The sequence below is a fragment of the Cariama cristata genome, unplaced genomic scaffold (genome assembly GCF_000690535.1).
Source record: "Cariama cristata isolate BGI_N322 unplaced genomic scaffold, ASM69053v1 scaffold37374, whole genome shotgun sequence".
In the NCBI taxonomy this organism is placed as follows: domain Eukaryota; kingdom Metazoa; phylum Chordata; class Aves; order Cariamiformes; family Cariamidae; genus Cariama; species Cariama cristata.
This window is the reverse complement of record NW_009615311.1, coordinates 2,580-14,740: the sequence shown is the minus strand read 5'-3', so window position 1 is coordinate 14,740 and position 12,161 is coordinate 2,580. Positions and strand designations below refer to the sequence as shown.

The following is a 12,161-nucleotide window of genomic DNA, read 5'->3' as shown; positions in this document are numbered from 1 at the left end:
GTTCGGCTTCGTCACTAAAGCGAAAAGTTACCTCTTTCCCCGATGGTGTGTAGGTTCCTAGCTGAGCCACAGCTGACAGAGCTGGAAGACATAAGAAAAGTTTACTTAAAACCATGTGTTTGTGTGCATGGACAGTTTCTTAGTTTTGCTGTGCTGTAATGGATGACTTAAGAGGACTATGGTGCATGTACTGTAGTGGGAGAAGCCTGTTGTATTTTATTACTTTTTTGCATTGTGCTAACCGACTTAAAGGCTTTTGAAATTTGTGCAGGGTTTTTTTTTTTTAGCTGAAATCTACATTTCTCTGCTCCTCTTTCCCCTGAGGAGGGTTTTTTATCTTTTGTCACTAGATCCAAACTCCTTCTGTGCAGACTGGGGCTTTACTGAGGCCTTAGTGGTGCACTGGCTTTACGCTACACGTCCCAGAGTGAATTTCATGTACATGATGAAAATACATCTAAGATTTGTAGTCGATGTGTTTTTCTGACCGTATAGTATGTATCCAGTGACTGCAGGAGTTCAGTGTCTGTTAGAATAAGCAATCTACTTCTTTAGCAGCTTCAAAGCCACCTCTGGATCCCATCATTACTGTGGAAGGACTCAGGAAGCGGGTAAGCCGCAATCCAGTCGAATCGGCCATGGAGCTGAAGGAGAAGAGGTCTCGCACTCAGGAAGCCAAGGATATTCGGAGAGCCCAGAAGGAGGCGGCCGGCTTCCTGGACCGGAGTACTTCCTCCACTCCTGTTAAATTCACCAGTCGAGGCCGTCGTCCCGATATTGTTCTTGAGAAAGGAGAGGTGATCGACTTTGCCTCTTTGAGCTCTTCAGATCGCACTCCTCTGACAAGCCCTTCTCCTTCCCCGTCTCTGGACTTCTCTGCTCCTGGCACTCCAGCCTCGCATTCAGCTACTCCCAGCCTTCTCTCAGAAGCAGATCTCATCCCAGATGTCATGCCACCACAAGCCCTGTTTCATGGTAAGAGATGCCATGTTTTCTATTTAACAATGAGCCACACTTACTTGTCTAGGAAGGTGTTAAAAAAAAAGAAACTCCCAGTGAGCCGCAGGATCTTTTCAAGATAAGATGCAAAGTAACCAGTAATATTCTGTTTGTCTTAGTGGCATGTAAGTCTTGCTTAGTTTTCCATAGTTGTGTTGCCAGCTTCTAAGGCCAGAAGAAATCCCCATTTCTGTCTTCTGAGGGATCCTGAATAAACAGTGAGTAGAAGATTTCACCTAGCAACTGCAGCAGCACTCAGCAGAAGCATTTCACTGCAGCACAGGTTACACTGTTAGATAGCAACTCTAATTTTGTCCCAAACGTTTTTACACGGGACAACTTTTATTCTCATAGTAATGTTCCAGTAGTTCGATAAGTGTGAACATCCCAACTAACAGATGCTAAATTTCGGTCAGGTTGCAAAGCAGTGATGCAGGCTGAATGCTGTTAGTTCCTTAAGGAGCCAGACCTCAATCTAATTGGTAAAGGAGAGAATAAAGCACTTCTTGATGGAAGGAAGAATAGTCAGGTTCTGTAAAGCGACAAAGCCTGTGCTTCTGTAACTCCTAATTGTTCCCTCAGATTAAACAGAACTTCTCCAGGGTGTGCTAGCTGAAGATCGATCTCATCAGCTTGACCGTTTGATCCCCAGTCTTTGGGAATTTTCAACAATTTAATGTTTGTCAAAGAGCACGAGGTTGCAGCTTAGGAGTGCTGTGTTTTCAGCTGCCAAAGTGCAAGACACCTTAGGAGCAGGATTGATTTTGTGTCCTGAAATTAGACTCCTTACGGTGTCTCCTGTCCAAAATCAGGAAGTCCAGAAGTATATAGAAAATGGAGTGTGTTGGGTAAACGCGCATTATTTCTCCTTAGCAGAAAAGTCCTGTGACAACCCTTTTTGAAATAGGGCTTTGATGTTTACATTTTTGTCCTGGATTGTTTTGATCTGTTGAACAGATGATGAGGAGATGGAAGGAGATGGAGTCATAGACCCAGGAATAGAGTATGTGCCCCCTCCCAGTGGGTCAGCTGGTGCCGGTACTGTGATAGCAAGTAGAAAAAAAGTGAAGACGGCTGAGCAGATCAAGCAAGAGGTGGAGAGTGAAGAAGAAAAAACAGAAAGGATGGAAGGTGATGGTGAAGATGCGGAAGAGTCAAACGCATCGCTGCAGGTGAGGGGGCGAGACAAGAGGAAGCCACAGCTGGAGAAAGATGCTAAACCCAGAGCTCCCAAGCATACCTCTGTTAGCATCTATGAGGAAAAGCTGCTGCTGAAGAGACTGGAAGCCTGTCCCAATGCCATGAGCATGACCCCAGAGGCCCGGAGACTGAGGCGGAAGCTGATAGTCAGGCAGGCCAAGAGGGAGAGAGGATTGCCGCTCTTTGACTTGGACCAAGTTGTGAACGCTGCACTGCTCTTGGTTGATGGGATTTATGGAGCCAAAGAAGGAGGTGTTTCCAGGTCCCCAGTAGGGCAAGCAACATACAGAACTACTAGCCAGGACTTCAGGATCTTAGACAGATACCAGGTGAGTGTTTCCAAATCTAAGTGAGCTTTTGGCACTGGTTATTTTAGAGCTTTTGCTGCAGACACCGGTGTCACCTGGAGGTTATCTGACTCCCAAAGTGAAAAGGATTATGTGAACAAGACTCATTTTGACTTGGGGCTGTGTCCCCAGCCCCTTTCTTCTTGGGACATGCTTGTACAGCACAGCTGTCTATCAGTGTCAGCACCACAAATGCCTACATATTTGTGCTCCAGCCCTGCCCAAACGCTGATGGTGGAGGCCTGGAAGTACCCAAATAGGCAGTTGCTCTTTCATGCTATGTAGGAGGGAGATAACTTGCAGCGCTTTTCTGAGTAATGTGTGCGGCTTGAGGTTTGGGTGCTAAATCTGAGGGTGCACAGCAGGGTCCTCTGTGGCAGGACTGTCATGCTGTGGGTCCAGCCCATCCTGCACCATTGAAAGGCCCTTATTGTCCCTCTGTTGATGCGATTCCCCTGTGTTAAGTCATTGACTAATCTTCCTGAAACGTTCTGCATTTTTTTGTACATATAGACAATGCTGCCTGCCACGAAGGGATATCGACAGCAGACAACAAAGTTTCTGTATCGCTTGGTAGGCTCAGAAGACCTGCTGACAGACCACAGTATTGTCAGTCCTTACACATCCCGTGTCCTGAAACCTTACATCAGGTACAGATGGTCAGAGGTTGAATTTGCTCTTGGCTTGTGAACCAACAGCCCACAGAGAGGACACCTTCCTTGGGCAGTACTCCTTACTCATCCTTGAAGTACAACCTAGTATACTATGGTAACCCTGAAAGGAGAGTGTTTTATGTAGCTGAGTAGTTCAACTGGCTCTGCATTGGGAAGGGGAATCTCCAAGAGAGGGCAGGGCAGAGAGGGAATCACCGTAGTCATTCAGTGCACCTGCTCTTGGGTCAGAACCTTGATTTCCTTGCTCCTGCTGTAACGAGAGGTTGGCTTGGCGTGCTGTGGATCCGCAAAGTGACCTGGACTCTGACGCAAGGGTGTTTTTGCTGAGCTGGGTGCTGTTTTCCCACATGAATGGAAGACTCTGTTCTTTTATTCCAAGTTGAGCATGTCAGAAAATATTTCATGGGCAGTACCCATTCAGCTACAGTGGCAGTTATTGTTGCTCACTTGCTTTTTGTGTTTGCTTTTCATGTTACTGGCAGGCGCGATTATGAGACAAAGCCCCCAAAACTCAGGCTGCTGGCAGAAATCCGGGCGTATCCACACAGGAATGATCTCAACTGGAAGGCTGAGCCAGAAGCACCCGTTGATTACTGCTATGTTCGTCCTAATCACATCCCCACTATAAACTCCATGTGCCACGAATTCTTCTGGCCGGGTAAGATTCCTTCAGCGCTTGGTTTTCTAAGAAGGAAGTGGTTTTGTTCAGAAAAAAAAATTCTTGGGCCAAATTTTTCTTCAGTTCGTGTCTGGCTCGGTTCTTAGAAAACCATTATCTGATGTCATAGGAATGCAGTTGAGATGGAGACATGGGTTTGGTGTCTTTGTCTTTTGAGATCATTTAGAACTGGGCAATTAGGCCCTAATTAGCACAGCACTTAAAGAAATAGGTTGTTTTGGGTAACACCATTGATGCCAATAGGAGTAGTCAGTTACTAAAATTAAGCTTCTAGTGAACTGTTTAGCAGAATCAGGGACTGAAGTAAACAGTTTTATCCCAGAGATCTACTGCTCATTAGCTTCATGAGAAAGTTTCTTCCTAGCAGCCATAAGCTGGATACGTTGGATTGAAATTTGGGAGTTGCGTTTAGAACTGCAAGCTTCACTGTGATACCCTTTGTTTCTTCAAGACTCAGTATTTGCAAGGCATAGGAAAACTTGGGTATCAATTTTTATGTGTCATTTCTTGAACTGTAGGCTCATTGGGGACAGTGGCTGCCCTTTATGGGGACAGTTATGAGGCTGTAGTCCTTAGTTCTTCTGAAATAATCATAGTGATGTTCTTTTACTGCATGGATCAGCTTCTGATCAGCAAATACCACGGCAGAGTGATTCAGAAAAGCCCAGTACAAACAGTACACACCTTTATTCCAAGTAACTGTTTGCTTTACATTTTGATTTGCAGATAGTGATTCAACAGAGTTTGTAGTTCAGCAGTGCTCATGCTGCAGTCGGGATCGGAGCTCTTTGCGCTACTCATTGTCCAAATTATATAATTTCAGGGGGAGATAACGCAGCATACCTTCCCTTTCACAAGCTCTTTTGGAGCTCATGAGAGACACTCGCAATCCCAACAGAGGCTGAACCCCTTTGTCATAGTCTCTCCTCTTCTGATAATGCATTTGAAGTTCAGGCCAAGTTGGGTCGCAGCTTCATTAAGTTCTTCAGGACTCACCCTGTAAGGAGCGTGGGTGTGTTCCACCCAACTGTGAACTGTTCATCATTAAATCAGAAAGCTGACACTCCCATCGGTCTCTAAACAGGAACCAAAACCTCTGTAAATTTTCTGAGGCTAGGATTGTATGATTTATTGCACCTTGGTTCTGTTTTAGCAGGATAGGTAAGCAAGGAGGTGATACTTCAGGAGATAAAGCACAATGTTTTTGTGGGCACGAAGGGTTTAGATCCACAATGGGCTGGTACAACTGGGGAGGGGTGGGATATGCAGCTAGGAGGGCATCATTAGGCTAGTTCAGAGAAATAGCTGTAATTCCACCGAAGTTTAGGCATCCGAAGCATGTGTGCTTGGGGGATGCTGTCGTCAGTAAATGACATCTTAGATGTGCTCAGTTGCCTTCTAATAGCGATGCTCTCATTGACTGAATTCCTAAGTTTTAGGCACTTCACAGGTGGGGTGAGCCCAGGCCTTGGTTTTTCTGCCTCTCCAAATCCTTCCCGTTAGAGCTCTTCTTGTTTCTCACAAGACAGAAACAAGTTTGCAGGTAGTTACCGCAAATGAGCTGATGTGAAGCAAGATTCCCCCTTGTTGTCTCTCACAGTATCTTGTGCCTTCATGCCCTAACGGGAACCATCTCCCGAACAGACGAGTGGTAAACTGTACTGAGCTAAGCGTCTTCCTACAGGAGTAACTGCGTGCCGAGGGGACGGCACCATTTCACAGACGCCAGTGTGCTCAGGGCAATGTAGCGTTCCTGTACAGACATGCTGTAAGGCACTTCACAGTCAACTGCAGCCTTGAGATAATTAACGCGGCTCCCTATTGCCAATCGATTCCTCCCACGTCTTACTCCACCCAGCTTACTCTCGAGCAAGAAAATAATTTGCCCGTTTATTTGTGCCTGGTGCCTTATGAAGTCTTGCATCTCATCAAGAGTGATAAACATTACTGGGAAACCTACTCTGCTATTTTGTTATCCCACGTTCCAAATACATCTGCGATTGCCAATTTGAGGCTGAAACTAACATCTACGGCACAGCTCCGCTATGTCTTGCAACTCATTTAGGGCCTGTCCTCACAAATTACCAAGCAGTCTTCTGTGCCTTGAACTGCAGTGCTTGGCCCAAACACGCTGTGTGAATGCTCTTAGGTTGCAGCGGCAATGGGATTAGGCAAGGGGAACAAACTCCACGCAGAAGTCAGCAGCCTCAGGTGTTTCTCTCTGGCCTCTGACTCACAGAAACACCACTGCCTGCGAGGCTGCTTCATGCCCCAGATGAGAGAATTTGCATGCTAAAAGCAAATGTTTTGATAGCGTTGAAAGCTGTGGTCAGGTTCACAGTGCAGCTCCACAAACAGCTGAGTATGCACAAAAGGTAGCAGCAGGAACTCAAGGCCAGGTGGAGAAAAGAGATAGGAACCTTAGGCAGGTGTTGCTACCAAAGCTGAAGTCCAGTTTCATGTCTGCTGCATCTGGAGAGAGTCTGCAGGAAGAATGGGATGGTTCCCCCAGTGTATCAGGGTGATACACTTTAAACGGCCCGCCTTTGCTTGTCTGCCGGCAGGGCCTCGGCACTTGCCAACTGGAATAGGAATGGTGTACACCAACCTGGTGCTGGCCTAGCCCAGGTGAGGTGAAGAAGCAAACCCTTACCCATTACCATTACTGCAGCCCTTAGGAGCCCCAGGGAAGGGGCACAAACTTAATAGGATCCAATCCAGCAAACATTTGCACACGCAAGTATCTTTATCCACATGCATATTTAGAACTGGGCCCTTAGCAGAGTCTGCCAATATGGCTCAGAATATAAACCAAGGAAAGACTAGTTGGGTGCTGAGACCATGTGATTTATTTATTTATTTTTTTAAAACCATCCTGGTTTAGAGAAGGTGCTTTTTGAGTTTTAGCTTTATCCTTGAGTTATTTGAGAGGAAATCAGCTTTGTTATTTTCTCCATGCAAGGATGCCCACTAGTAAGCACATCTCATTTTGTCTGTGTGTTTTGTTGAAGCAACTCTCACTATCAGAGCTTTGAAATAAAGGTAAAAGGAAGGGATCAAGTGAATATTTCTAAAAGGCCTTAAACCCCTGAATTTCCAAGTGCAAGTGTGAGTCTTGTCTTTTGTTTTGCAATGCTTTCAACTGCTGTTTCTCTCTTTCTGCATAGGAATTGATTTGTCAGAATGCCTGCAGTATCCAGACTTCAGTGTTGTCGTCCTTTACAAGAAAGTTATCATTGCCTTTGGCTTTATGGTGCCAGATGTGAAATACAATGAAGCTTATATCTCTTTTCTGTTAGTTCACCCTGAGTGGAGAAGAGCTGGGATTGCAACTTTCATGATTTACCATCTTATCCAGGTAATGAAAAAGTCCCATCTCTCTGCTAAAGATCTGGCTTTCCCTTCTTCCTTGTGTGCGCTCATGCAAATGTTAGAGAGTAAGTAGTGTTATGTTCTTCCCTTCTGGCTCTTTTCCCTTGCCCTTTCTCTGCTTACACACAGATTGTCAGCAGCCCGTGTGAACATTTATGGGGGGAGATCACTTCAAAAGCAGAAACTAAAATGTATTCGGAAGAATAAGCATACTGGTGAGGTCCTCAGAATTAGTGAGATGCTGTAGACTTTGACTGTCTTGGGATTAACTTTGTGTTCTTCAGGGATCAATAGTTCACATAACAGTAATACTGTAAATTTGAGGTTTAAAGGAGAAAATGAGATAAGAGTGGAGAGGTTCAGTTAGAATCTCCTGCAGCTTTCTTGGCTACGCCTGGAGGTTTATTCCATGACCAGGGCCGTTGCATTGTATCACTTACTGATCTTAATCGTTCTCTTTTGCTTTTGATACTCTGGTTCAAATCCAGCTGAGCTGAAGATAAAGAGTAAGTGTTTGCAACCTTATTCAAATTTGTTCAAACTAGCTTGTACTGGGCTTTGTTCCACAGGGACACTTGGGAAAATTAATCTGAGCTAACTAAAGGGGTGGTATTAAAGTAGCTAAACTTCATTAAATCTCTGAATGAATACTGTTATTCAGGTGGTCTTAATTCCATTCACTTTCTTGAATTAAATTGCAGGAAAGCCAGCTTAATTTTGAGTAAGGATGCAGACAGATGTCTTTTTCAGAGCCCAACTGTGCCTCTTCAGGGCCCACAGTTTTACCACTCCCTGAACTCTCTTGGCAGAGCTGCCGATGTGAAACATTTCTTAACTTGTTTTAGTGAAGATGAGCTGCACTAGCAAAAACTCACTATTGAAACTGTTTTTCCTCATACTCATTTGGCTGGAGAGGCAAGGAGTGCTGGCAGAGGCTTGGAAACAGTGATCTATACCTTGGAAAAGCAGTTTCCACTGAAGGTAGCTCTTCTGGGCCACCTGAGGGTAATTCTTCTACCTACACAGCTCTCTGCAGTGTCCACCTCTCTTTGCTGTACGTGTTGACACAGGCCACTAACCAATCTACTTTAAATTCACCTCTTAGATTTCCCGAGCGTCTCTGTGTAAAATGTTTAAGTAAATTGCCCTCAACTGTAGTCTTGTTGATGTGAGATGTCAACACCTAGTGAGAACAGGCACGAGCGATGTGCCAAGGTTTGCAGAGATCCAGCAGCTGGACTCACGTCTCTCCAGCAGAGTTGGGATGTGTTGGCAAGTCAGCTGTTGAAAATCATCACGGCTTTTTGTAGGATGTATCACAGCCAATTAACCTAATTCTGCTTGCAGGTAGACTAGCATAAAATTACCGTGTTGAGGAGAGCCAGGCAGGTTTGAGGCTGATTAGGCTCGCTAGCAATGAGAGATCACCATTGTATGTTTGGCTCACACTAGATTTATTTTTCCATTGCTGACTATTTGTCGGTGGTAGAAGGCGTTTAGTCATGTAGGAGCAGAAATGGTGGTTGTGATCTGTTCCTCAATTGCCGGATTGTATGTGCCACTTTGCAGCCTGCTTGGGCTGATGCCGGGGTCTGCTCTCTGTGTCCAGAGCCAGTTTCATACACAGTTTGGATTAAGAGTAATTCTCTGTCTCTTGGATCAGTGTGCTGAGTTTGAGGATGAATTCTCAGGAACATCTAACAGAAAATGTGTTGATGCAAATGGTGCCTTGGTGATGGGTTTGTTGTCAGAAGTTACCTTTTAATGCATCCAGCCCAGAGGACCAAACTGCATCTTCTAAACGATCTCATTCCAACTTCTTTTTCCCAAAAATCGTTCCTGATTATACTTTTTTCCTTTCCCCTCTCCCTTAAATCCCTGTGAAGGCTTTCCCTGTGAGTGATCTACCTTGGAAATTTCTTAAAGGGTATTACTGTTCCCACTTAGAGTTACAATACATTCAATGTACCTAGAATGTTATTAAAACACTAGATGAAAGCAGGAAAAATTACTGTATCGGCATCTTTATCAGAGAGCTGCTGGTTAGAATAATCTGGGATATTTAAGGTAACTTCAGCCGTGCCATTTGCTGTCTGAACTGAATTCCCTGCCTTCTCAGGAGGCGAGTGCAGTGCCCTGAAGGATGGGAGAGGAGCTGGGTGGGATAGACAGGAATTCCAGCGTGACAGCCCAGAGGTGCGCTGGGGCTGCTCGCGCGGTCCCAGAGAACTCAGCTCTGTTTGCTGACAGGGAGGAGCGCGGCGCCTGATCCCCTGGCATGTTTTGTCTTTTCTTCAGGCCATTGTTAATAAGTATTTGAGATCAGTGCTGTACACCAAGATTATTTTTAATTAACAATTACTTAGCAATTGACAATGGAAAGCTGACAAATTATAATTCAAAACCTGCTTTCATTGTCAGAGAGTCCACGTTTCCCAGAAATAAAGGCTCAGGGGAACAGCAGCGTTCCCTTTGCCTTTCAGCTGTTGCTATGTGTGGTAACTTCTGTGTCGAGGCCTGCGATTTTCTCACATTTCCTCAGTAACTTGAGTACCTGAACTGATGAATCTCCTCACCTCCGCATTCCCCCAGAGGCTGTCTCATTCTCTCTTGCTGTGATACTTTTTTTTCTCCCCCCTCTCATTTGGCAGACCTGCATGGGCAAAGACGTAACCCTTCACGTCTCTGCAAGCAACCCTGCTATGCTCCTCTACCAAAAGTTTGGATTTAAGACTGAAGAATACATTTTGGATTTTTACGACAAATATTATCCCTTGGACAGCAAGGAGTGCAAGCACGCGTTCTTTCTCAGGCTGCGGCGCTGATCCGTCGGAGCTGTCTGGGGGTCTGTGAAAAGCCCAATCTGTCAAGTAAAGAGCTACCACGGCTTTCAGCGGAGGATGTTAACTGCCACGTGAGAGCTGGAATGCACCGATGCCTTTATCCCTAGGACTTCAAATGTCAACAGTGCTACGTTGTATGCTAAAACTACAATCCAAGAGGATTGATTCCTACGCTCCAAGGGGAGAGGCCTGGAAATGCCAACTGCAACATGCTGAAACCACTGGAAGACAGAAATTCTTTATGGGGAGTTTTCCTGCCACTGTTCCTTTGGAGAGCCTCCTTGACAAACAAAAATAACAAACAAAAAACCCCCAACCCCAAACGAAAAAATACTTGTCACTTCAGAGGGGCCCCATGGATTTTGAATTTTGAAACCTGTCCCCAAAAAGATGCAGGGGTTTTTTTTGGTTTTGTTTATGGGAAATGAACATCTAAACTTAAACCATCCACAGGGTTTCTGTGATTTGATTGCTTTATTAGTAACGATGTCTTGAATCCATGAAGGGAAATAAGATATTGGTGCCTCTAGCTGGATGCTAACTTTAGGAAAGCTCTACACATGCCAGAACAGCAATACCGGAACCATGTTTTAGGAATTGCGTGTGAACTCCTGTGATCCCGAATGCAAGGCTCAGAGGAGATGTCTTTCTTCTGCTTCTTCCCTACTGCCTTCCTTTCCCCTCGTTGACCTTGTGCTCAATGTGAAGTTCTTGTCGTGCGCAGTGTTTTGTGTTCAGGAAGACGTCAAGCAGGTTTGTAGCTAGGGGAGGTAGGACACAACGGCTGCCAAATCAGCTCTTTGAAATCTTACAACCTATCTGCCAGTTGTTGATGCTGCAGATCAGCCCTTTGGGCACACCTCTAACCACAGAGCCAGCCTCGCAGGCTCCAGCATCCACCTCCTCCTGTTACAGATGCTCTGGCTAGAAGAAACCCAGAACAAAAGTCAGTGGTGATGTTTGAAATGTAGGCTCTGGTTTGTAGAAGCAATCTGTTTGCAGCTTGGACGGAGGAGAGGGTAGAGGTGGGCCGGTTCCAGTTCTTGGAAGCATCTAGGCTGTGATTTCATGGCTCGTAAGAGGAGAGCAAAAAATAAATAGAAATAACCAAGAATTAAAAAAATACAAACCCTAAACAGTTTCTCTGGTAGCGGGGTCTAGTCCTTTTCCACAGTTTAGCAGCTTCTCTCTCTCCCTTACTTTTATTGCAGGTGAACAGTAAGCTGGCAGTTTGCTCTGCTGCCTGACCAAAGGTCAGTCCGTGCATTTTAAATACGAGTCACATCCACTGTGCTCTTCCTTTCACATCAAGCTCCACAGAGAGCTACACAACACATGTGACTTCTTTGTTCTTAATCCACTGTGTATACCTGTTGGGTACCTGGCTATAGTAGTAGTTGCCTTAATGGAGTCTTCATTTTGGTAACAGCAGAGAGAGGGACACAAAGGATGTTTTTGTGTAGCCAGTGTACATCGTCACCAAAATAAAAACAGTGTTAGTGGGAGGGAAAAAGAACCCAGCCAAGCGTGTGCCCTAACATCCATGCACATGTCTGCTTGCTTTATGACTACGTGAAAATTTTTGATGTTACTGATGTTATGAGTTAGCTGTACTTGGAAAGAAAAAAATATTTGTCTTTATGAATGGAATTAAAGCCCTTCCCTTGGAAAAGCCTGCCTGTAGTCATACTGTTTGTTAAGCTGTCTCTCCAGCAGTTTATTTCATTGGCATCTAGCAAACTCAAGTATGGGCGATAGAGGATGCAAAGCGTGTGTGTGGGCAGCGGACCAAGGCAAGAAACTCCTTATTTCTCTCCTGGGCATCCACACAGAAGCTGCACACATGGAGGCCCCAGCAGGCTGTTTCTTTGCCAGCCAGAATTGGGAGATAAAAGATAGTCTGAAAAAGATGACCAGTTCTGCAGCATGTTCTCAAAGGTGCCCGGGAAGATTTTGAGGAGCTGCTTGTTCTGTGTTTACGCCTCTGTGGCTTTGTCCCTCAGAGGGAGGATGCCACGCGAAGAAGGTTTTACAACAGCCCTGAGAT

General features: G+C 45.2%; 1 protein-coding gene across 1 annotated transcript in view; it reads left to right on the top strand.

Annotated features, from left to right (window-relative positions):
• Positions 1 to 10,490, top strand: part of CSRP2BP (CSRP2 binding protein) — an 18,251-nt gene extending 7,761 nt beyond the window's left edge. The window contains exons 5-10 of the mRNA XM_009699755.1: positions 537 to 975; positions 1,957 to 2,528; positions 3,060 to 3,196; positions 3,703 to 3,878; positions 7,067 to 7,257; positions 9,923 to 10,490. Of these exons, the coding sequence (XP_009698057.1) occupies positions 537 to 975; positions 1,957 to 2,528; positions 3,060 to 3,196; positions 3,703 to 3,878; positions 7,067 to 7,257; positions 9,923 to 10,096 (1,689 nt within the window). The 3' untranslated portion in view covers positions 10,097 to 10,490. The remainder of the gene's footprint in view (positions 1 to 536; positions 976 to 1,956; positions 2,529 to 3,059; positions 3,197 to 3,702; positions 3,879 to 7,066; positions 7,258 to 9,922) is intronic.
• The last annotated feature ends 1,671 nt before the right edge of the window (positions 10,491 to 12,161 follow it).